General features: G+C 41.2%; 1 protein-coding gene across 3 annotated transcripts; it reads right to left on the bottom strand.

Annotated features, from left to right (window-relative positions):
• Positions 1-13,890: 13,890 nt before the first annotated feature.
• LOC120732012 (low affinity immunoglobulin gamma Fc region receptor II-like) lies at positions 13,891-23,742 on the bottom strand. Of its 3 annotated transcripts, XM_040029395.1 has the most exons (8): positions 21,002-21,118; positions 17,433-20,923; positions 16,404-16,445; positions 16,058-16,324; positions 15,735-15,974; positions 15,445-15,645; positions 14,754-14,879; positions 13,891-14,049 (listed from the first exon to the last, which is right to left on the bottom strand). In XM_040029395.1, the coding sequence occupies exons 2-8, from the start codon at positions 17,461-17,463 to the stop codon at positions 14,027-14,029; spliced, it is 930 nt and encodes a 309-aa protein (XP_039885329.1). In that variant the 5' UTR covers positions 17,464-20,923; positions 21,002-21,118; the 3' UTR covers positions 13,891-14,026. The 3 variants fall into 3 exon arrangements, with proteins under 3 accessions (XP_039885329.1, XP_039885327.1, XP_039885328.1); XM_040029393.1 differs by lacking the exons at positions 13,891-14,049; positions 14,754-14,879; positions 15,445-15,645; ... (1 more) ...; positions 16,058-16,324; positions 16,404-16,445 and adding exons at positions 21,325-21,591; positions 21,671-21,712; positions 22,871-23,742 and having other exon boundaries at positions 18,007-18,866; positions 20,487-20,609; positions 20,735-20,923; positions 20,978-21,241; XM_040029394.1 differs by lacking the exons at positions 13,891-14,049; positions 14,754-14,879; positions 15,445-15,645; ... (1 more) ...; positions 16,058-16,324; positions 16,404-16,445 and adding exons at positions 21,325-21,591; positions 21,671-21,712; positions 22,871-23,742 and having other exon boundaries at positions 18,007-20,609; positions 20,735-20,923; positions 21,002-21,241.
• Between the last annotated feature and the right edge of the window lie 932 nt (positions 23,743-24,674).

The following is a 24,674-nucleotide window of genomic DNA, read 5'->3' as shown; positions in this document are numbered from 1 at the left end:
ACAGAGTTCATGTTCACTGCTGTAATAGCTAATAATGATTAATATAATAACTATAATATTGGCCATATTATATTTACATTACAAAAGTGATATGACTTTAGTCTCATGAACAACATTAGCTAATTGTTATTTACTAGCTAATCTTAAATGACTGTTCAGTTCAGAAATGAAGCCCAAGAATCATGTTTTACTGTCCTGTGGTCTCAGCCTCAGATACTTATCAAATCACACAATGCTCTTGTAGAAACAAACAAATGAACAAAATATGTTCTCCTTCATTTCTGTCAAACAAAGTTGTATGACACGTTTCTAGCGGTTAGTATCATGGTTGCTAGGCAACCTGGGAAGCGCAACGGAGACTAGTCTAGCCCATGTGTTCGCAACAAACTTGCCGTTTATTTTGCAAATCAAGCTCAACACTGCCCCCAGCGTCCTGGAGCACTTCCGTTGTGTTTTGGAGTTTGCATGTGTTTTGGATTTTGTACGTGTTTTGGAGTTTGTATGTGTTTTGGAGTTTGTACGTGTTTTGGATTTTGTACGTGTTTTGGAGTTTGCATGTGTTTTGGATTTTGTACGTGTTTTGGATTTTGTATGTGTTTTGGATTTTGTACGTGTTTTGGAGTTTGCATGTGTTTTGGTTTTTGTACGTGTTTTGGAGTTTGTGCGTGCTATTTGGATTTTGTACGTGTTTTGGATTTTGTAAGTGTTTTGGAGTTTGCACGTGTTTTGAATTTTGTACGTGTTTTGGATTTTGCATGTGTTTTGGAGTTTGTACGTGTTTTGGATTTTGTACGTGTTTTGGAGTTTGTACATGTTTTGTATTTTGTACGTGTTTTGGATTTTGTACGTGTTTTGGATTTTGTATGTGTTTTGAATTTTGTACGTGTTTTGGAGTTTGTACGTGTTTTGGCTTTTGTACGAGTTTTGGATTTTGTACGTGTTTTGAATTTTGTACGTGTTTTGGAGTTTGTATGTGTTTTGAATTTTGTACGTGTTTTGGAGTTTGTGCGTGCTATTTGGATTTTGTACGTGTTTTGTATTTTGTACGTGTTTTGGAGTTTGCATGTGTTTTGGATTTTGTGCGTGTTTTGGAGTTTGCATGTGTTTTGGATTTTGTACGTGTTTTGGAGTTTGTGCATGCTATTTGGATTTTGTACGTGTTTTGAATTTTGTACGTGTTTTGGAGTTTGTACGTGTTTTGGATTTTGTACGTGTTTTGGATTTTGCATGTGTTTTGGATTTTGTACGTGTTTTGGAGTTTGTACGTGTTTTGGCTTTTGTACGAGTTTTGGATTTTGCACGTGTTTTGGATTTTCCACGTGTTTTGGAATCTGTAAGTGTTTTGGAGTTTGCATGTGTTTTGCATTTTGTACGTGTTTTGGAGTTTGTGCGTGCTATTTGGAATTTGTAAGTGTTTTGGAATTTGTACATGCTTTGTCTCTAGGGGCCACCGTACATCTTCGTTCGGTCTCTGTAAAAGTGGTCTTGCTCTTCAAGCTGGTCAGAGCCACTCTCATACATGTGGACCTTTGTGGTCCGGATGCAGGTCCACTCCTACGGTCTCTGTAAAAGTGGTCTTGCTCTTCAAGCTGGTCAGAGCCACTCTCATACATGTGGACCTTTGTGGTCCGGATGCAGGTCCACTCCACTTTACTACCTTTAAGCAGGTGAAGTTTGGTTTTACAGGGCAGCTGTACAGACTCGACCCCCTGCTCCACCTCCACCTGGGGGACTGAGGGGAGAAAAAATACCAAAATGAGTTGAACACAACATCATCAGCACTCAGCACATTTTGTTTGGATAAAATAAAACATCTGCACTGAAAACATGTTTGACTGGCTCCAGTCTGAGATTTGTCCTGTTGCTCCACTGAGCAGGGATTGTGTTATATTTGGTGTCCTAAATAAATTATGGGAAGAAATTTATCATTTTGTTTATTTTCACACAGTCCAGGTTGAGCTCTCTAAACTGTGAACCAAAAACCCCTCAACTTAGTAGAAAGAGGTGCCATCTGTCTTTATCTTCACTTCCTACACCCAAACTGGAAAAGTTAATAGACCGTCATGTGAGCTTGCCTACTTAATATTTCCTTTGAAGTTTCTATCTACATGTAGATTAGTGTGAACTTTTGTTAAATAAGATGTTATTCTGGGCTATGCAGGCCCAGACAAAACGTGCAGCATTTTAACAGGGGAGAAATAGAAGAAGCTCATGTGAGAGCGAGTTTCCTTAAGAAAAAAATCTGATCCTCAAAATCCTGGTGCTTTCAGGCTGACATTGACTCAAAAACATAATCATTATAATATTTTCATTAAAAGTTATTTTAATCGTAAAATTACTTTGATATGGAACTATGTAAAAAAAATGTCTTTTAAAATTTCTCTTAACCGTGGAGAACCCATGGGGTCAAATTTGACCCCATGGGTTCTCCAGGGTTAAACTCCTCAATTTCTTGGACTTGTGTCACATCTTCAGTTTGAGCTTATAAAAAAGTAATGGTTGAAAAACCTAACTTAATAGATCTTACTGTAGCTCACTCATCAAGTCCTGTTCACCTCAGGGACAGATTATCAGTGTTAATTCCTGACTCACATCTTCATCTTCTGTCTTCAGCACTCACCTCTGACATAGAGCTTCACTTGTTTCTTCTTTAGGATGTTTCCCCCCCTGTTATAGACGGTGCAGGTGTAGGTGAGTGCGTCTCTGTTTGTCGGGTATTTCAGAGTCAGGCTGAGGTCCACAGCTATCCGCAGGTTTTTGTTCATCATTGTTCGATTTCTATAAAACTAGTGATGTGCGGATCGATCCTGAAATATCGATTCCTCCGATACCAGTCATTTATGTTCTAGAATCGATTCTCACATTAAAATATCAATATTTTAGTAATTTAGAGTAAATTTGTAGTTTATCATTAACAGGAACACAGTGGAAAGAAACTATAACATTTGGATTTTCTACATTCAAAGGAACTACTTCCTCTTCCGCCTTTCAAATCAAATCAAATCAAATCACTTTTATTGTCACATCACATGTGCAGGTACATTGGTACAGCACATGTGAGTGAAATTCTTGTGTGCGAGCTTCACAAGCAACAGAGTTGTGCAAAATACAATAACGTAAACAAGCAAAATACAAGAATGGCTACATCTGAAACTAATAAATATATGTACAGTATATAATAGTATATGCGTTTCTGGATGTGTATACTAAATATTTTTCTACGTGTGTGTGTGTATAGACATATTTTACAAATTAAATAGAGTCAACAATAAATAAAATATATAAAGATATACAGAGTTGACACATGTGCAAAACAGTGGCGTTACTGTACAGTATGGAGTGCATAATGTTGAAGTTCCAGTAGTGAAGCTGAGGTGTCTATGAAGTGTTCAGCAGTCTGATGGCCTGGTGGAAGAAGCTGTCTCTCAGTCTGCTGGTACGGGACCGGATGCTGCAGAACCTCCTTCCTGATGGAAGTAGTCTGAACAGTTTATGGCTGGGGTGACTGGAGTCCTTGATGATCCTCCCCGCTTTCCTCAGGCACCGCTTCCTGTAGATGTCTTGGAGGGAGGGAAGCTCACCTCCAATTATCCGTTCAGAGCACCGCACTACTCGCTGGAGAGCTTTGCAGTTGTAGGCGGTGCTGTTGCCGTACCAGGTGGTGATGCATCCAGTGAGGATGCTCTCAATGGCACAGTGATAGAAGGTCCTGAGGATGCGGGGGCTCATGCCGAATCTTTTCAGTCTCCTGAGAAAGAAGAGGCGCTGCTGCGCCTTCTTCACTGTTTTGTTTGTGTGTACTGACCACGTAAGATCCTCAGCCAGATGTACACCAAGGAACCGGAAGCTGCTCACTCTCTCCACAGCAGCGCCGTTGATGGTGATGGGGGTGTGTACTTCTCTGCACCTCCGGAAGTCCACTATCAACTCCTTTGTCTTTGCGACGTTGAGGGTGAGATGGTTGTCTTGACACCAGTGGGTCAGGGCGCTGACCTCCTCCCTGTAAGCCGTCTCATCAACGTTGGTGATAAGAACCACCACTGTAGTGTCGTCCGCAAACTTCACAATGATGTTGGAGTTGTTAGTGGCTGTGCAGTCGTAGGTGTAGAGTGAGTATAGGAGAGGGCTCAGTACACACCCCTGTGGAGCACCAGTGTTCAGTGTGATGGGGGATGAGGTGATGCTGCCCAGTCTGACCACTTGGCGTCTGTCAGACAGGAAGCTAAGGATCCAGCTGCAGAGGGAGCTGCTCAGTCCTAGATCCTGCTTTCATAGTCATGTGCGAAATACGGCTGTATAAATGTCTCGCAGCCCCTTGGCGTGCGCACTCACAACAATGGCTGAGTGTAATCGGAGTCATGTGCGGACTTATTTTACCTCCACAAACAGCTGAGACGTGGTTTGCGATACATGTGGCAAAAAACAAAAAAGTGCTCCAAGAGTGAGGTGTTGTGGCCGTACTAGGGAGACATTAAAATGGCTGGTTGGGGGTGGGGGTGGTAAATACATTTTACAGGGTTTATTTATCGGATAAAATACGTTACGATACGATAAAAGCCAAACAATAACATTTTTAAGTTATCAAAGTGACTTATATATCGTGTTTAACCCGAGTAGTGAAAGACCGCGGGGGTTTGAAGACGATGTGTCGGTCGGCTCAGATATTTGAAGTTCACACAGCTACATTCTCACCTGAAAATATGTTAAAGGCATTTTTGCAGCCCAGAAAAAGAAATAAGAGTAATATTAAAACTAAGTCGCTGCCGCCGTTGTTGGAGACTGGAATTGGCTGGGCCGCTATAAATTCTGCGATATGGTTTTTCAATTTTGTTGTCCGGGTGGAATATCGGGAGATATTCGGGAGAATGGTGGCTCTGGGAGATTTCTGGGAGGGGCATTGAAATTCGGGATTCTCCCGGAAAAATCGGGAGGGTTGGCATGTATGGTTGTGGCAACATCACTAACCTTGTCAAACACCTCAGAGTAAATCATATCACAGAATATGACGAGCTTATGTTGAGGCGAACTGAAGAGGAGGACAGGGACAGGTGCTGCTAGGGCGAGACAGACGTCTCTCACGGAGTCCTTTAGTGCTGCAGGCAGGCAACGTGTTCAAATAGCACAACTTCAGTTTTTTTATTTCTATATGATGAACTCTGCATTATTAAGTGATAAGAACAAGTAATCTGATGTCCTGTAATCATTATGACGCTATATCATTGTGATGTTGTTTATTCTATTACTCTTGTTCTCTTCTGCTTGTTTTCCTTTTTCTTTCTCAGCAGGTGATCCAGGTGATCGATAGATGCATTTTCTTTTTTCTTTTTTTTTTTTTCTGCTCATTCTGTTGGTTTTTGTCTTTTGCCCTTCTCCCCCGTCCCTCTTCTCAGCTGTTTCTCTTTCCCTCTTTCTTTCTCCCCTTCTTTCCCCCAGTCAAGTCTGTCCCGTATTCAGCAAGTGAAAATAAAATAAACAATAAAAGGTGAATCAAATGGACCATTACGGCAAGGCTGGGATGGTCAATTTGGTAAAGTAAATCCGTTGGGTATCTTTCTTTGCCTTTAGACAACAATTCTGATGGCAAAAGAGCCAAACGGGACAGGCAAAAAAAAAAAAAGAAAATAATAATTTACTTACTGATTAACTTAACATTGTTCATATTGTGCAATATAATGTTAATATTTACCTGAGGTTATTATTGCTGCAGATGACACTCCACTTTGGTCTTTCTTGTTGTTATCTAAGACCATATGAGAAATAAATAAATACCACTCCACCTTAAAGTTCTTTGAACTTGTGTATTTTTACTACAGCTGCTGGTTTCCAGTTACCAGATCTTGGTATCGTGTCTTCAAAGAGAGTTGACTGATGAAAAGTGAGCCTCTTCAAGCATCTGGTTTGGTGAATCACCCTTTTTTCTGAACTCTTATTCACAGTCATTGCTGTGTCTTGGCTTACATAGGCCTGCTGCATCTGAAAAATGATGATCGACAAAGAAAAACAAGGTTACTTTAGCTCATCTAGATGTAATGTTCAAATTTGTTATGTAACAACTGGAATTTGGTGTTGTAATCGTAATGAGCTCATCGCCGTTTCCCTGTCCTGTACATATAACACACAGAAATGCAAGAAGAAGAAAAAAATTATAAACCAGTTTCATGTTGGTATTGATGGTTTTAGAAACAAATCAAACTGCAAGGAATGAACTTTAGCCCCCTATTTGTGAGTAAAAGCATTTTGTAATAGTGCACCACTATAAGTGCCTGTGCTGATTTGTTAGCAAATAGTTTTTGGACCGTCCAAGTCCTCAGAACTCACTGCTGGTATTATACATACACCAGCACGATCATTAGATTTACTGCAGCTTTCTACTCCTCCTCATGACCTCACTAAAAATGGACTGCAGCTAACTCACCTCTTCCTCAAACACATCTTTTCTGAATTGTCTTTGAATTTATCTGGTGAAGGTTTCCCATCATGTTCCATCCTCTTCGAATAAGCTGAGTTCTTCTTCTTCTGGTTCCTCCCTTTAGGGGTCACTATAGTGGATCATCTGCCTCCATCTTATCCTATCCATAGCCGCCTCCTCGTTCATACCAACCCTATCTATATCCTCCATCACTATATCCTTGAACTCCCTCTAAGGGCTTGCTCTTTCCCTCCAGCCTGGCAGCTCCATATGGAACAATATATTCACTATGCCTCTTCTACATATGTCCAAATCATGTCAGCTTTGCCTCTCTAACTTTGTGTCCAAACCACTCAACATGAGCTGTCTCTCTGATGCACTCATTTCTAATCTTCTGCATTCTGGTCACTCCCAAACAAAATCTTAGCATCTTGAGCCCTGCCATCCCCTGCCTGGCCTTTTGCACTGCTTGTTGCTTTGGATGCTTGACTCCAGGTATTTAAACTCATGTACCTTCAATACCTTTACTCCTTGCATATTTCATATGAGCTGACCATCTGACGTCAAAGAATACAAAGACATATTTTGTTGAATGCATTGAAACAGAGGACAAGTTTTACCTTTTCCATGGCCACTTTGTGAATCATTTGTCCCAAATGTTCTGCTTCATCTTTAGATTCATCCTGTGTGGGTCTGCTATCATGTGTCCCATCCTCTTCAGATGCTGCCGCCATCTGTTTTCAGAGAAGACAACAATATGTTTGGCTCATTTTTGATGGATTGATTGTGGAAGCACCGAAACTGAGGATGAATTTCACCTCTCTTTGTGGCATAGGACACCCAGTTTTGTTTTTCATGGCTACCTTAGGAATCCTTTTACGTTCTTGTTCTTCCTCCTCTTCTGAATAGCCTTCAGATTCATCCTGTGTGGGTTTCCAGTCATCTGTCCCATCATCTTCAGATGAGCTAACAGACTGCTTTTAGAGCAGAAAAATATATATTTTACTCCTTTTCATGGATGTTTGGAAACAAAACACTTACATCTTTAACTGCAGGAGAAGAAACTCTGCTGGATTTTTCCTGCCCACCTTAGGAACCCATTCCCTCACTTCATCCTCCTCCTCCTCTTCTGGATTGTCTTCTTGTGTGAGTTTCCCCACATCTGTCCTATCATTTTTGTAAAAGACCACCATCTGATTTTAGAAAAGTGAAAGATTAGTAATCACTGAAAACACTAAAAACAAGTACAAGAACATACATTACATACTTTTCTCTTGCGCAACTGGTATGTCACTTTTTGTAGATGCTCCACCCCCTTTTTCAAATCCTGTTTAGTTTCGTTTATTGTGGCTCCGGCACTACCGGCACCCTCACCCTGACCTGGGCTCACCATCTGTTTATGGTACAAATTAAATATGTTTTGTTCATGATGGAGTAAATGATTATATATGAAAGAAGGGGAACCAATCAAAACTCTTACCAAGGGAATCAGGGCACACGTACCTTGTTACTGCTACACTGGAAGGGCGTTCTGTCTACAAGCTCCTCTGTTCCTGATGACTGCTGCTCTTCCTTTTCAGATCCTTCACTGTCCTCGTCCTGCACAGATCCTCTGTCCTCTCTCCTTTTCCTTTTCATTGCTGCATATTTTGCAATTGCATTGGTGGTCAGTGCTCGGCTCTGGAGTGTGTCCTCTGCTGTGCAAAGCAATATTACTAAATATGAATAAATGTAAGTGTATAGATAAATATATGACTTCACTTTAGCTTATTTAAATAACCTTGATAAAATCTTTTGGCTGTGATGGCATCATGGCACATAAATGTTGCCACTCTGTCGTAAGATTTACGTCCCAACTGTCGCTTGGCCTGAAAGAATAATGTTTTAAAAAGAAACCACATGAATAAAACCCATGACACTTTAACCTACTTCATTGTGTGTCAAAAAATAAAAATGAAAGGTTTTCTCACGTAAGTGCTACAGGAGGAACGTAGCATGTTGAAGGTGGGGGCAATCCCCAGATTCATCATCTCCCAGGCTGCCTTGAAAAATACCGGTAGTCTATGAAGAACACCTCCACTAGAACTGTGGAAAAAAGTCGGTGCCTCCGAACAGCCTTCAACATACTCTCTGATATGATTGTAACGCTGCAACCAGGTATACTCATCCTTGTACAGGGGGACAGCTGCTTGCCCATGGTATCTTTGAGTTTTGTGCTGTTTAACCTAATACATGAAAAGACATGTTTATTCAACTGAATAAAAAAATGTCTATGTATACTTAGATTTATATAGTTTTAGTACATACACGGATGATGCGGGCACCCTGCTTAGTTTTTTCTGCCATTTCAACCTCAAAAAAAGAGAGAAAGAAGGGGGAAAAAAATCATTATGACGCTATAATTTGAGATACAATAAATAAAATAAGTTTTTGTACAAAGTATCGGTATCGGATCAGTATCGTCGATACCACCCTGAATATTACTTGGTATCGGATCGGAAAGGAAATCAGTGGTATCGCACATCACTATATAAAACCAGTGCTGTTTTTCAAGGTGGTCAGAACCGTTTTTAAACACGTGCACTATCCTGTTGGAGCTGTCAGCTGTGCACGCAGTCTGTCAAAGCCCCCATGTTTGACATGTAAAGTGTGTGAGGGGAGCAAAGAGTAATTCAATTAGGATTCTAGACAAATAGCTGCCGTTTGTCCTCAGGCTCCTCAATGACAGAGAGGAGCCTGTTCTGCAAAATGTGCTGGAGGATTCCTTAAGAACATGAAACATGGGGAAACACTGGTTTGTGTTTTATTGAAAGAAAGGAGACAATTAAAACAACCTATTAACATAACTAATAGATTAAGAAGAAGAAAAAACACTGCAAGTCAAGTAAAATAAATCTGAGGTTTAGGGATGATTCAGATTATTCACAATGCAAACACGTCACACACACAACATACCTTCCTTAAAATAGCCTCTGAAGTAAACTCCAACACCCACGATGACAGCTGCAACTACAGCCAGGACACCCAGAGCCACTGGGACAATGATGGGAACTTATAACACAACGAAAACATGAACATTACATGATGTTAACATAAAATGATTAACACTCTGTGACACTCCATGTGATTTTGAATCTCTTTGCACTGACCTCCACCTTTGACCCGCTGAACCTGCAGTTGCACTCTTGACTGACCCAGTTCTACTCCAAACTTACGGACGGTGCAGTTGTAGCTGCCGCTGTCAGACAGCTGAAGCTTTGCCAGAGTAAGAGTGAGTCTCCGGTTTCCAGAGCGTCAGGATTCATGGCTGTTCGGCCGCTGAACTGGTCAGTTTGGTTCTGAAGGTCAGAGCCCGTCCTCTTAAACCTGATGGACCTGAGCGATGTTCCTGCAGAACACATGGGTCCTGATAAAACGCAGACCTGACCCGCAGACATAGATTAGGACAAATTACTCTTCACACACACACACACACCCTGACACTAAAACCACATTTTGAGCCACAAAAATGCCTTTAAACTTGTGGGGACGGGCAGTTTTGTCCCCATAGAGCTGCTGGTCCCCACAAGTATAAAACATTCCAATTTTTGGTCCCCACAAGATGTGTAAACAGGTACACACACACAGACAAACTCAGTGATCGACATCTCTGATCCTCACAGGAAACTCAGGACTGTGTTAAGGTTAACTGAGGTTAGAAACAGCTGAGAAGGAACCTCTGTACGTGTGTGTGAGAGAGAGATTCATCAACAGAGGTCAGAATTACATTTTAAATGTGTAAAGAAGATGCTGCTGTTTCAAACGCACTATTCACACACACGCGCGCGCGCACACACACACATCTGCTCACATCTGTTGGAAAAGATCTCGTCAGACAAACGAGTGTGTGTCTAATTCAATTAGGCTGCTGTGAATTTCACACTTCATCAACACACACACATTTGCACCAGATGTGTGTGAAGAATCAGTTTGTGTTGAACATGTTTCACCTTCATGCAACCTCACAGACAAGGGAGGAGGAAACATGGAGGCAGGAATCAAGGAGACACATGGAGGAGACAGAAAAGAAGAGATTAAAGAAGAGTGAAATTATTGAGGAGACAAGGAGAGAGGAGGTAATGAGGCAGGAGTCAAGGGTGAAGGAAACTTTGAGACAAGAACGCACAAGGAGGCAGGAGATGAGCTGAAAGAAGAAAAGGGTAAAAAGAGTAAAGAAGGAAGGAACAAGGAGACTGGAGACAAGAAGTAAGGATGTGAGAGTGGGGAAGAAGAGAAGGAGGCATAAAGAGGGAACAGAAATAAGGAAGCTAACTTATAAAAAATTAAGACAGGACACAAGGAGAAGTGCAGCTGCTGTTGGGCCTTCTCGATGTCAGCTGACATGAGGACACGAAGGAACTCTGAGTTCCAACTCTGCTCATGGTTTCTAGCTGTTCATTCCACCTCAGCTGTGGGATGAACAGCCTGCAGAAGCTGTTTTTATTGCTGTTATTTGCAGGTTTACGTCCTGTGTGAGTCTCGGTCTGCTCATGTTTGAATCATCAAAATAACAAAGCATACGAACTCTCAGAGAAATGAAATTAGATTAAGTGCAGATAACGGACAATTTGTTTACAACAGAGGAAGTGAAGACTGCGTAACAAAGGCTGGTCAACATTTAGCACATGCAGCTAGCAGCTGTGGTTTCCTGAGTGAAAGCTGACATCTGTGATAGATGAGTGAAGCGCTTCAGTGTTTGACTCACCGAGGAGCAGAGACACAGATGTAATCTTCATGTTGCCAGGACGACTGACAGAAAACTGACATCCTCAGCTTCACCACTTCCCTGTTACCTTCATCAGCTCGTCACGCTGCTGCTTCTGGACCGTGAGGACAGTAAATAAACTGCATGAGATGCATTCACAGCAACTCTAAGGAAACAGTTCAGTTCATAAGTGTAAAGTTTCAGAGTTTGTGAGTAATGTGCAGAAAGCTCATTTTGATTTTTGCTCTTTTCCATAAAATGATTAAATCAAGTTTGTAGAGAACAGGAAATAAGACAAACTCACAAACTACACAAGAAACACTGAAACATCATCACTTTAAATAATTAATTTCAAAAACACCATCGGTGGTTACCTTACATGATACTCCATCCATCCATCCATCCTCTTCTGCTTCTCTGGGGCCGGGTTGCCAGGGCAGCAGCCTAAGCAAACAAGCCCAGGCCTGCCTCTCCCCAGCTTGTCCAGTGACACAACAAGGTCTTCCCAGGCCACTCGAGAGATATAACTTCTCCAGCATGTCCTGGGTCTGCTCTGGGGACTCCTCCCAGTGGGACATGCCTGTACCATCTCAACTGGCTCCTTTTTATGGAGGAGCAGCGGCTCTACTCTGAGCACCTCCTGGATGGCTGAACTTCTCCCCCTACCTCCAAGGGAGAAGCTCATTTCTGCTCCAGTGTGGTCTTCTGCTGCTGTAGCCCATCTGCTTCAAGGTTCATCGGGCTGTGAATTAGCATATGCTCTTCTGCAGACCTTGGTTATAATGAGAGCTATTGAAGCAGTTTGTCCATTCTCCTCTGAGCTCTGACATCAAAGTATTTTTTCTCAGAGAGCTGCTGTTCACTGGATATTTTCTCTTTTTTAGACCGTCCTCTGTGAACACCACAGATGGTTGTTGGGAGCATCCCAGCAGATCAGCATCTTCTGAAATACGCAGACCAGACTGTCACATTCAAAGTCTCTTATGTCACCTTTTGTCATCATTCTGATGCTCAGTTTGAACTGGAGTCGGCTGGCTTGATGCTGTCTACGTGCCTTAATGAGCTGGTTTGCTGCCATGTGATTGACTGATTGGATATTTGCAGTTAGGGTCAGTTGAACAGGTGTACCTAATAAAGTGTCTGGTGGTAGAACAGTAACAGTGTTGATCAGAGTGGGTCTGAAAGATTTTCAGATAAGAAATGTTCTTCAGCTTCAGGATGACTGAGCTGTGTAACTTGTGTCAGTGTGAGTTTTTATTGAGCTCTTTAATGTTTCAAAGTAAACACAGATTTACCTGCTTTAATAAAAGTGTTGTTGATATGTTAAACATGAACTGGGCTATGATCACTGTTGTGTTCGTAACGTCTTTTTTCTTCTGATTTGGGTTTCACTTAAGATGTTCTCCTTTCTTTTTCTTCACCTCTAATTAGGATTTCTTTTTGTTATTAACCTCATTACTTGGGAAATTGTTGTTTTGTTTAAATCTTTTCAAACAGTGCGGTGGTCATCATTTGTTTTTACTCACAGTCTGAGTGAGTTCTACGTTTGTTTAAAGAGAAGAGACGGGTTCTTCTCCATCCTGTGCAGAGATGGGGGAAGTTTTAGGGATGGGACTGGGGGTTGGCATGGTAGCCAAGAAGTCAAAACCCAGATCAACAGTAAGTTTAGTGTATTTGAAACAAAAACAAGAACAGCGTATTAATAAATAAAAAATAAAATCCCCAAATAAACCAACAGCTTTTAATTATGTGCACGGGTACGTGGGTATGTTCTAGAAACATTTAACAATCAATCTTTCACCAGTTGTGTCTTACTGAAAACCACCAGTTACTGTTTCAACTCCTGCACCAGCTGCACAAACCTGGTCCTCAGGTTTCTCTGGCATCCATTTCTAATGTCTAGTTTGCTGCTTCCCATCTGTTCTGCTGAGTTTCCTCACAGACTCAGGTCTGAAGATTTTCATAAATCAGAGATTTGTGTTTATTTACTGTTTAGTACAATTTTCATGTATCTGTATTTTACTTGAGTAGTTTTTTTCTCACTGCTTTTCAGTTTTACTGCCTACATTTTTAAACAAATAGAGATGATGCGTGCTAAAGTCGTGGGTTAAAGTGGAACATATTTTTTATTTATTTATGTTTCTTTGTCCCACTCTGGAACCACTGCAGGTGCCCATAAGTTGCAGTTGCGGTACTTTAGCAACCACCTAGCCCTGCTGAAGAGGAGCGAGCATAAAGGGACGTTTTTGAAGTGTTTTTTTTTTCAACTTTTATTTCAGCACAGATGTTGACTCAGTACTTCAGGTTACAGCAGTTGTATTTATTCATCTTTAAGCACATCTTGAAAACATCCTCCTTACTTCTCTGCCTTCAGCTCGTTCAAAAATCTGTCAGACTTTCAGAGGTTCAAATAGAGAACATTTGACTGGCTGCCTCGTGGATATAGAAGTGATTAAAGGTTTTTTTGTTTGTTTAAATAAAGGTTATTATTATTATCAAAATATTATATATGTTGTTGTGAATCTGCAAGGCTTTCATTTGGAAACTTTAGCTTCATGCTAGACTGGTGCTTTGAAATTCTAATGACCTCCTATCAAGTTTATGCTGAAGTTTAAAAACTTCTTTTAGTTTGTGCTACAACCAAATGCAAGACCTGAAAAATCATAAATCAGTTCTTTAGAAAGTCATATGCTTGGTATTAAACCTGCTGATATAAGGCCAATGAGAAAAACAACAGAAGACTCATTAACAAGAGTTTTATTTAAACAAGTTTTAATTAAACAAAGATATTAACTGAAGGTTCATCTGTCAGTTTCTACACTCATTTTAAATGAGTGCTTGTTGTTTCCTTTAAAAAGAGGTTGGACAGCCCATCAGTTACCTTCTTCTGACACACCTGTAATGAGAGAGAGAGGAGATGAGAGGAGAGAAAAGAGGGAAAGAAAGGAGAGCGGCAGTAAACACTGCAGAGTGTGTAGCTACACCCTCACCCCGCTGTAAGTTAGGGATTTTTATTGTTAAGACAGGATCTGTCACATTATGTGTGTCACCAACATGTTGCACAACAGTAAAGGCTTGAATAAGAACTATATGTGGGATGTGATTGGTGCAGAACATCAGGTGTCCCAGGCTAGCATTGACCTCTTTTTAAACCAGGAGAACATGTGTGAAGGTTGATTCTGTTCATCGTCAGCCGCAACTTTGAGACTGAAGAAGTCACTTGGACGTTTCTCCCACTGAAATCGCCACATCCAGGTGAACAGAATCAAACATTTGGAATTTACTTACCTGGATGATTGAGCACGCATCGACATGCGTGAAGAACTTCTGACATGAAAGGAAGGTTAGAGTTTGGCCTATAACTAGCTAAAGCTGCTGGTTAGAGATGGCTTTTTAAGTAACAGTTGAACTACTTCAGACTTGAAGGCCTGTGTAGATGATTAGTAGAGAGGTTTACCATATTTAAGACTGAAGCATTAATTAATGGCAGGAATCTGAGGAACGGAGATCACATTGAAAATAAATAATGTGTAAACATTAACTTTTATTTTCACTGATTTTATCTTTTACCAGCTTGTTAGATAAAACCTGAGTGTTTACCTGCAGCGTTTGTCCTCAGACTGGAAAAAACAACATGTGACTGGATGATTGAAATCTTATTGGCTCTTTTTTTTAAGGTGAGACCCTCGTAGACAACTTTCCTCTGAAGTGATGGCAGAGTTCTTCCTGCAGCAATGAAAAGAATATAGATTCAATAGACTCAGGATCAATGATTTTGATTAATTAAGCGAAACTACGCTCACTTTAACCTCGTACACATCATTTGGACACCCAGCAGGTTCAAACCCACATGTGTCTTATTGTGATATCAGACGGCTCGCCACTGTTCTCCTGCACACGGTATGTGAGTATAATACATGAGATATAACTCTGAGAAATATCATTTACCTAACATGCATTTATAATACAAACATTTCTTAAACATTTTAACAAATTCACATGTGAAGGAACCTTTTGGCTAAATGCCCCTGAAAACATGAACAATAGAATGATTTTATTTGTGCAATGATGTGATAGGTTGAAGTTTGGGCCAATCAGTGACCTCCTACATATATCTAAGGTGAATATTTTGTATTTTTCATGTAAATAATGTTTCCTTGAATCACACAATGAGACACAAATATAAAAGCAGACATTTCAATATCATATGTTACAGGATGAGATAAAGAAGTGTTTTGGTGTTATTGCAATGTTTCATCACAAGCTCTGAAGACGTTGACACACGTCATACCTGTTTGTCTCCACCCTGTCAGCAGAACTACAACCAGAATCAGATCCAGGAGACACAGAAAAACTACAGCTGCCATGACTGGAACGGAGGAGGAGGAGGAGGAGGAAGAAGGAGGAGGATGGGAGATATGAGTGGTGATGGTGGTGGTTGTTGTTGTTGTTGCTCTTTCTGTTGTTGCAACAGAGATTGGTGTCACAGAACCTGCAGGAGAAATGAGGAAGCTGGTTCAGTCAGTTTATCATCAGCTTAGCAGATTGGCTTTAAACAGGAAGTGATGTCAGTGATCTGACCTCTGACTCTCAGAAAGCTCTGAGGAGATGATCCAAACTCATCAGTAAAACACCAGTAGAGACCTTCATCAGACTGCTGCACGTTAATGGTGATGAGTTTCTCTGATGTAGGTCCAACAGGACGTCCATTAAAGTAGAAATAAGCTGCGGCTATGCCACCAGTTTTCTTTTTACAGCGTAGAGTGACATCACTTCCTGTCCTCACAGGAAGTGCAGGGATCTCCAGGATCACATGTTTATCTGAGGAAAAGACCCACAGAGTGATGTAGAGGTGGTATAACAGTGAGCTGTTAGTCTGATGATGAAATGAAAGACTTCATTACCTGATACAGTGATGTTGACTTCTTCACTCTTCTCTCCAGCTTCACCTTCACACCAGTAAACTCCACTGACTGGGCTGAACTCATCAAAAAAACAGGATGGACCATTTATCCTCCCGAAGCCCCGCCCACCTGCTCCACATGACTCAGTCCCACTTCCTGTGTCCCTCTTCACCGTCCATCCATCAGAGCCCAGCTGACCGTCACATGTCAGAGACACTGAGGCTGCTGTGAAGAACTGCTGAAGGTTTGGACTGACGCTCAGAGAGACTGGAGGACAGACGGACAGTTTCTATCAGTGTTTACACTCAGTGTTTGTCCTGGACCATGGTGCACTTCATCTACTCACCTGCACAAACAGTCAGTGCAGACAGCAGCAGCACACACACACCTGCAACAGGTCAGAGGTCATTTAGAGACACTCTGATGTTATAGTCACATAGTTTTTTCTCTCAGGAAACTTTCTAATTTCCTGAAGTCTCTGCATCATCGAGCTTTTCAAGTTGAGGATGAAAGGAGCTTCATCGTTTCTTTTATTTTAACACACACTCGACCATCTTTATGAAAGGAGGGTACCATCACAGGTCATCAAGCACCGCTCATGAAAACAAACCATCAGCATGGCTGACATGTGTCACCTCATGTAAATGAGGGTTTGATGTTATGCATTATTAATGCAGGCTTACATTTTACGTGCTTATTTAGAGTTTGGTGCCTAAACTGACCCAAACAGTGACTTTGGCAACATTTAGATCTGAAAACAGATCAGTGAAGCTCCAGAGTCCTGAGAGACACAGGACGATTATTGACTCTGTCCACACATTGGAAAATTTGTTTGTAATAAAGGAAATATCGTCTACACACAGAGCCAATCAGAAGAAGCTTAACGCAGCAGCTGTGGTTTCCTGTTTCATGAATGAGGTCGTCTGCCTTCATGCTACACACACTAACTGAAGCTTCACTGACTCAGTCGAGCTGCTCGACTTTCATTAGATTCAGTTCTGAGCATTCAGCAGGTTTTGGATGTTAATGAGACAAATTTGAATCATAGTAAAAACAAACTTTCATTACTATAAAGCAGCAAGTTTGAAACTGTTTTCTGTTATTCACTGACTCTTTGTGTGTTCGAGTTAAAACGTGATGCTCATACATAAATATCGTCTTGTTTTGTTTCCTGTCCAGCTGACCAGCTTTAAGGTGGAACCAAATAAACAAAGAAGCAGAGCGAACTCTTCCTAAACGAAGCAAACCAGCAGATCTACACAGATTTGATTTCAGTGGAAGTTTCAGCTCAGTCAGTGAGAGCTGACGATGTGTTCTCCTTTACAGAGTGTGGAAGTGCAGTAAATGAATGGATGAATATGAGTGTTTGACTCACCGAGGAGCAGAGACACACATGAAGTCTTCATGTTGTGGACACGACGACTGACAGCAGCTTCAGCTTCACCACTTCCCTGTTAGCACCAGCAGCTTCGTCACAGTGAGGCCGAGCCGCTGCTCCAATGAACTCAAAGAGAAACTCAAAGCAAATATTTTTATCTATCGGGGCCTTTTTATTCATAATTTACACACTTCAAATCTGCCACATATATTGGAAATATAATATTAGCCTTCATTTTTATGCAGACGACACTCAGCTGTGTATTTCTTACAAACATAATTCCACCCATCTCCTGCTGCGACTGCCTCATGGAAGTTGAATCATTGTTGTCCTCAAACTTTCTCAAACTAAACAGTAATAAAACTGAAGCTCTTGGTTACGACTGTAATCTGTCATATGTGTCGTCCTCTGCAGTATTTTGTCATATCAGTTTCATATTAATCACTCAAGCTGCCTCGTTCCACTTAAGCAGTACAGTCGTCTCTGTCCTTTGGGGACATGAGCTGCAGAGCCACAGCTGGCAGGACCTGGATGTGCTGTGCAGCCTTTGTTTCTCCTTTTTAATCGCATCATAATTATTACATTTCTACAGTCATTACAGAATTTCACCTTTCAAGTACGTTTCATGACAAACACTCATACACAGACACTCACAAACACACTCTGTAAAAATGTACATTTGTTTGCATTTTGTCTGTTTTGTCTTTCAGGCGTTGTGTATGATTTAAGTGTGCTTTGTTTTGTTGGAGTGGGCCTTTTTCTTCCTTAACCCCTGTCCACTCCAGCACAATATTCAGATACCAATAAGAATATTAAATAAATCAAACATAACGAAGCATTCAGATTCTGCTGTCTCCAAAAACAGAACTTCCCATCTCAGAGTAAAATGCTGAAAAACTAGTTGATGCATTTATTACTGCTGGGCCCCTCCTGAAAATCACTGGCTGTACCCAAAGAGATAATTAAGTGTGTCCCCTCTCTTCCTGATATAAACAGGAAAGTTCCTGATCGATGCAGATCTGTCTGTTCATTAAATCTGTGTTAAATCACACCTGCTGAAATTATAGCAGGAGTTCAGAGTATTGATCAGATTGAAATGAAGGAAGCAGCTCCATCGTAGACGACCTTTGTCAGAGTTCAAGCTGCAGAGACTCAAACCAGCAGCAGTTTGATCTCTTCAGTTCCTCCTCCTGGTTTCTCTGGAGGAACTGGAAACAGGACGCCTTCCTCACTTGCTGCCATCATGACTCCATTGATTGGATTAAATGGGAGTGAATGAAGAAAGGAGGAAGCTGATGACTGTCTGTAAATGTTCCCACGGTGAGACCGACACATCTGCAGGTCTGTCCTCAGCTTCCTGTTTACACAGAGAAACTCGTCGTTTCTTTCACTTTTTAATTTCTTCTGTGGCGTCTGTGGTTCCTTCACCTTCTGTAAAAATGGGACAGTCATGCACGTTGGTCACTGCGCTGAAGGGATCAAAGACAGAAACAAGCCACTGTGTGACCGAACATCTGGGATTCATTTTCATCTCACTGTGAACTTGGAGTTCCCATCAAAACTTGTCTGCTGAACTCAAGTCAAACTATTATTTTTGTTATTGATAACACTGAAGAACAATGTGAAACAATATGATTCAGCAAAGCTTCAGGTTCAGTATCTGCTGACATGCACTCTCTGGACTCCACATCATTCAAACAGCTGTTAAACTAAAGGTAAACAGATAAAACACTTCATGGTCACAACAAGGAAGCTCTGTCACACAAAGATTTCAGCTTCTCTCATCAGCTAACCACACGAGCAGCACCTGTTCTGATGTGGGTGAAAATAAACACTCGACTCTGGGAACTACAAACTCAGGTGACTTCACCATGTACGTGCTTTTACATCTGACTGCTGCCCCAACACAGTGAACTGAAACATCCTCGTCAATCAAAGTGAGTCTTCCTCACCTTTCTACTACGAGGTGTAATTCTTGAACAAATTCTTCTCTCTCTTCATCTTCTCTTTCACAGAGTCTTCATGACCTAACCCCTGTTTTTATGTGTATAACCCCAAACTTACATGCCAGTGAAACATCGGTGGCTTGTGCTTTCATGTTCCACGCTTAGGTTACTGTTTAGCTTCACCTCTGTCTTTTATTTCCAGATGTTTTTATCAGCCTTGTGAGACGGCTCCCTTTAGTTTATCTTCTATGTTCATTCGTGTCAGGATTTTGGGTCCACTCCTCACTCCTGGTGCTGCTGCATGCTGTGACAAAATCTCCCCAAATCATTTTCACACTGGAGTTCAATCAGACAGTTCGTGCTGCATGGTGTCATACACACTAATCTTCCACATCATACACCAATCACATCCTTCCATTTCAGCGTTCTGATTGAGCTGCAGGATTGCTGCCATGGTTTTCTCTGACACTGACCCATTTTTACAAACTGCGACTCGACCACTGAGACCACAGTAAGGTTCAGACGTGAAACCAGTAACATGTTTTACTGTCAGACAGGAAACTAAAGAAAGTTTATGTTTCATAAAGCTTGAAGCCGTTGAGTCACAGTTCCTCTTTGTTTTGATGCATTTGAGGAAAATATAAGTCAATGTTTCCACGACCACAGTTTACTCCAATTCTTAAAAACCACAGGGACCCTGTGCAAACACAGACTGAATGATGTGCAAATCTCACAAACCCATATTTTATCATGAGATAAGAAATAAGCTGAGATAAGAAAACCACAAAGAAGAGGCTGATTCTGGAGCATGCTCACATGTGGTTCTTCTTTGCATTATAGAGCTTCAACCTGCATTTGTGGAAGGCAGGTGAACAATGCTCACAGACACAGTTTCAGGAAGTGTTCCTCCACCTGTTTGTCTTTGGGACCACCTGCTTTTTCTCCATTTGTGCATTCAATCCCTTTACTGTGTTCTATTTATTAAAATATGCTTTTATAAGATACACAAATCATTGCATTCTGGCTTTATTTATACAACATCACAAAAGATGTATTAACCTAAGTGTATCTCTAGTTTTCCTGCTTTTATCCCTCATTTCCGTACCTGTAGTGTTTGTCCTCAGGGTGGAGTAAACCATTTCTGGTTGGATGACTGGCATCTTATTGGATGACTCTCTACTGGTGACCTCAGAGTAGGTGACATCATTTGAAGGAGCCTCATTGTGGACTAGGCAGAGCCACGAAGGCAGCATGAGAGTGATAAGACCAAGAATCACTGATCCCATACAACACATACATACATGTATACTGCTTCACTTACAAGTGCTCAGTTGGGTCAGACAGACTCTATACCTGTGTGTTTCTTCCAAAGGAGCCGGACCAGGACCAGAACCAGAGACACAAGAACCAGAGAAACCACAGCAGCTACGACTGGGATGATGAAGGGCTGGAGAGGAGGAGGAGGAAGAGAAGGAGAAGGTGGATGGGAGACATCAGTGTCTGTTGTTGTTGTTGTTGTTGTTGTTGTGGGAGGAAGAGGACCTGCAGGAAAGATGATGAAGTGGATTCAGTAAATTTATCATCAGCTGAGCAGACAGGAAGTGATGTCAGGGTTTTGACCTTTGACCCTCAGAAAGCTCTGAGGAGATGATCCAAACTCATCAGTAGAACACCAGTAGAGACCTTCATCAGACTGCTGCACGTTAATGGTGATTATGTGCTCTGATGTAGGTCCAACAGGACGTCCATTAAAGTAGAAATAAGCTGCGGCTGTGCCACCAGTTTTCTTCTTACAGCGTAGTGTGACATCACTTCCTGTCCTCACAGGAAGTGCAGGACTCTCCAAAATCACTTCTTTATCTGAGGAAAAGACCCACAGAGTGATGTAGAGGTGGTATAACAGTGTGCTGTTAGTCTGATGATGAAATGAATGACTTCATTACCTGATACAGTGATGTTGACTTCTTCACTCTTCTCTCCAGCTTCACCTTCACACCAGTAAACTCCACTGACTGGCTCGAACTCATTAAACAAACAGGATGGACCATTGATCCTCCCGAAGCCCCGCCCACCTGCTCCACATGACTCAGTCGCACTTCCTGTGTCCCTCTTCACCGTCCATCCATCAGAGCCCAGCTGACCTTCACATGTCAGAGACACTGAGGCTGCTGTGAAGAACTGCTGAAGGTTTGGACTGACGCTCAGAGAGACTGGAGGACAGACGGACAGTTTCTATCAGTGTTTACACTCAGTGTTTGTCCTGGACCATGGTGCACTTCATCTACTCACCTGCACAAACAGTCAGTGCAGACAGCAGCAGCACACACACACCTGCAACAGGTCAGAGGTCACTGAAGGTCAGAGGGCAGGAAATTGTAATCTGTTCCTGTGTGGTTCTGGAAACATCATTCAAACCTGACCAAGCAGATTTGGTTTAAAATGCTCGAGCTGAATTCAAATGGACTATTTTTCCTTTTAATTTCTTTTTAGGTAGAAATTCTGAAATTTGACCTGCTTGTTTTGCAGGCCCTAATTCTTTTATATCGATACGTCTGCAGGTTTCTAAGTAGTTGTTCAGTAAGTAAAAAACTACAGATTCTACTAATCACAACATTAAACCCAACATTAGCAGGTTCCCATAGCCAGTGCTGGAGAAGGTAGGTTAGGCCCAATTAGCTCTTACTGGCTAAGTAAAACAGAGACATTTAAAAAAGCAATCAGAGTTAATGAACCATCAAACCACCGAGATCACTGGATTAAAGTTAGGCGACTTTGGCAATATCAGCTGCTGAGTGAGTGACCTGAAAAATCTGTTTAGTAAATATTACAGTCGTTTGAGTCCCGCTCGTCTAAATCGCCATCAGAAAATGAACAAAGCATACAGGAAATGAGGAAAATCCGACGTTAACTCTGAAAAACCAACTATCTTCAGTCATTTAGTTAGACTCAGTCAATCTGGTCTGAACAGAGGAAGTGATGATTACAACAGGCAGATAAGGAGAACATGTGGTACATGCAGCTAGGAGCCGTGGTTTCCTGAGTAAAGGTTAATGTTTGATGAAAACAGGTCACTTTCCTCTCTTACAGACACGACATGAAGCTTCAGCTCTGTGAGTCAGTCCAGATTACAGAGAAACGCAGAGTCAAACTTCTAAATTTTAAAGAGTTTATGCAGTTGAAACAGTTTTCTGTCATTTGCTGTATCTTCATACACTCGAGTTAAATATGAGGTGCTTACAGGAAATACACTACTTGATTTGTGTCCAAACACACAAACAAATATCAGATACAACCAGCCTTAGATAAACAAAAGAAGTAGTGATCACTTCTTCTCACTAAGGAAAACAAAACCAACAGATCTGAACAGATTTCATGTGAGAGAAACTATCAGCGAGAGCTTCCAGCTGCTGAAAATAGGCTCTTTACCTTTGGCCTTTAGTGTGTGTTGGAGCTGTGATAAAGAATTGAAGAAGGGAGGGTTTGACTCACCGAGGAGCAGAGCGACAGATGAAGTCCGCATGTTGTCATGTTGGAGACCGACAGCAGAGTGATACCTTCAGCTTCACCACTTCCCTGTTAACATCATCAGCTCGTCACGCTGCTGCTTCTCCACAAGGACGAGCTGTTTCTAATACACTCGTCTTCATCAGAATCAGAGAAACTTTATTGATCTCAGAGGGAAACTGAGTTATCATAGCAGCAAATATACAAGAAACAACATATAAAATCAGTGTAGAAACAGAGATATGATAACAGAACTATTAAGATAAACAGATGAATACAGAGACATGGGACTAAATATAAATATACATATGAACGTGGAAAGACAAGCATACAGTCCTGAGTGGACATAAATTATATGTGCAGTTTGCTAATACTGCAGTTTATGCAGTCTATGAACAGCTCAATGCTCCTTCTGAGAACAGGAAATAACAAAGAGAATACAACTTTATTTATATAGCACATTTAAAACCAGCAGTACCCCAAAGTGCTTTACAGTAATACGATCATTTATAGGAGGGAAACATTAAAAGCGAATAACCAACAGGTGGAGCGCACTAATTTGCTGCAGTGCAGTGAAAATATGTAAAAGAAAATACAAACACAACTCGACTAGGAGATTATTCAACAATAAAATAAAATAATTAAAACTACATAAAAGAACATTTACAGGATACAGACAATAACTAGGGAAGGCTAGATTGAGTAAATCTTTTTATTAAATTATGACCCCTGTGACTTTACCTGTAAGCTTCTCACTGGGAAGCTGCAGTTTCAGATCGCTATGAAAGTCCCGTGACCGACTGTCACTGCAAGGCTGCTGAGCTTGAACAACTGCCTTTACAAACCCAGTTACACAAGATCTGGGGGCCTTCGTAAAATGTAAATAACAACAGAAAGAACTGTTTCACAAATCTCAGATTTCATTATTTATTCACAATAGTATGCAGAAGTCATTTAGAAAAAGACTGAGGTTGTGATCAGGAAGATTTTTCATTTCATGAAGTTTCTGCATCTATAACCAGAAATGGTGGAATTATGTAAAAACATACAGAAAAATGTGTCAGTGCTTCTTTAATTACCTTATTAAGCAGAGAAGACATCAGATCATCTTTTTTTAATGGAGTGTTCGCCCAGGGTGCCAAACAGGCTAGCCTCTGCCTATTACTAAAAACATAAATAAAAACATTTAAGTTTGTGGTTTTAAGGTGAAAAAATGTGTAAATTTTCAAGGGGTATGAAGACTTTTTCAAGCCGTCCTAATCCCACAGATGATCTTCTGTAAGGGAAGTGAGTCTGGAATCAATGAGGCAACTACATGCTTTAAAGCTAAAAAAAAAAAAATTCTACCCTGAGCAGAAGATGAGAGCAGTTCCACCTCACGGCGTTGTTGAGGTGGAACTGCTGAGTGAAACAAAGCTGACCTTGAGGAGACAGGCATTTGAGGAGGGAGTTTGTGGGTCGTCTTCTTCCTTCTACTCATCATCCTCATTCTTAGTTTACTGTAGTTCATGAGGTATTTCATTCTCAGTGATAATTTGATCCAGTTCAGCACACTCTCATGTTCTGTCAGACACTGTTCATCTTTTCTTTCTTCATGGCGGGAAACAGTCCACAACGTTCGAACAGCAGTTAAACTGAACTTAAACACATAAAACACTTCGTGGTTTATCACACCGGTTGTTTTACCTGTGATCATTTCCCACTGGTGTCAACAAGGAAGCTCTGTCACACAGAGACTTCAGCTTCTCTCATCAGTTAACCACACGAGCAGCACCTGTTTTGATGTGGG

The sequence above is a fragment of the Simochromis diagramma genome, unplaced genomic scaffold, assembly GCF_900408965.1.
Source record: "Simochromis diagramma unplaced genomic scaffold, fSimDia1.1 OVJJ01000395.1, whole genome shotgun sequence".
NCBI lineage: Eukaryota > Metazoa > Chordata > Actinopteri > Cichliformes > Cichlidae > Simochromis > Simochromis diagramma.
This window is presented reverse-complemented; position numbering and strand designations above follow the sequence as displayed.

Excerpts from the sequence above, each read along its gene's own strand:
- LOC120732012 (XM_040029393.1), bottom strand. The coding sequence starts at position 22,901 with ATGCGGACTTCATCTGTCGCTCTGCTCCTCG. Across the intron at positions 21,592-21,670 it reads TGCACTGACTGTTTGTGCAG|TCTCTCTGAGCGTCAGTCCA; the intron begins GTGAGTAGATGA and ends TCTGTCCTCCAG. Across the intron at positions 21,242-21,324 it reads AGTCAACATCACTGTATCAG|ATAAAGAAGTGATTTTGGAG; the intron begins GTAATGAAGTCA and ends TCTTTTCCTCAG.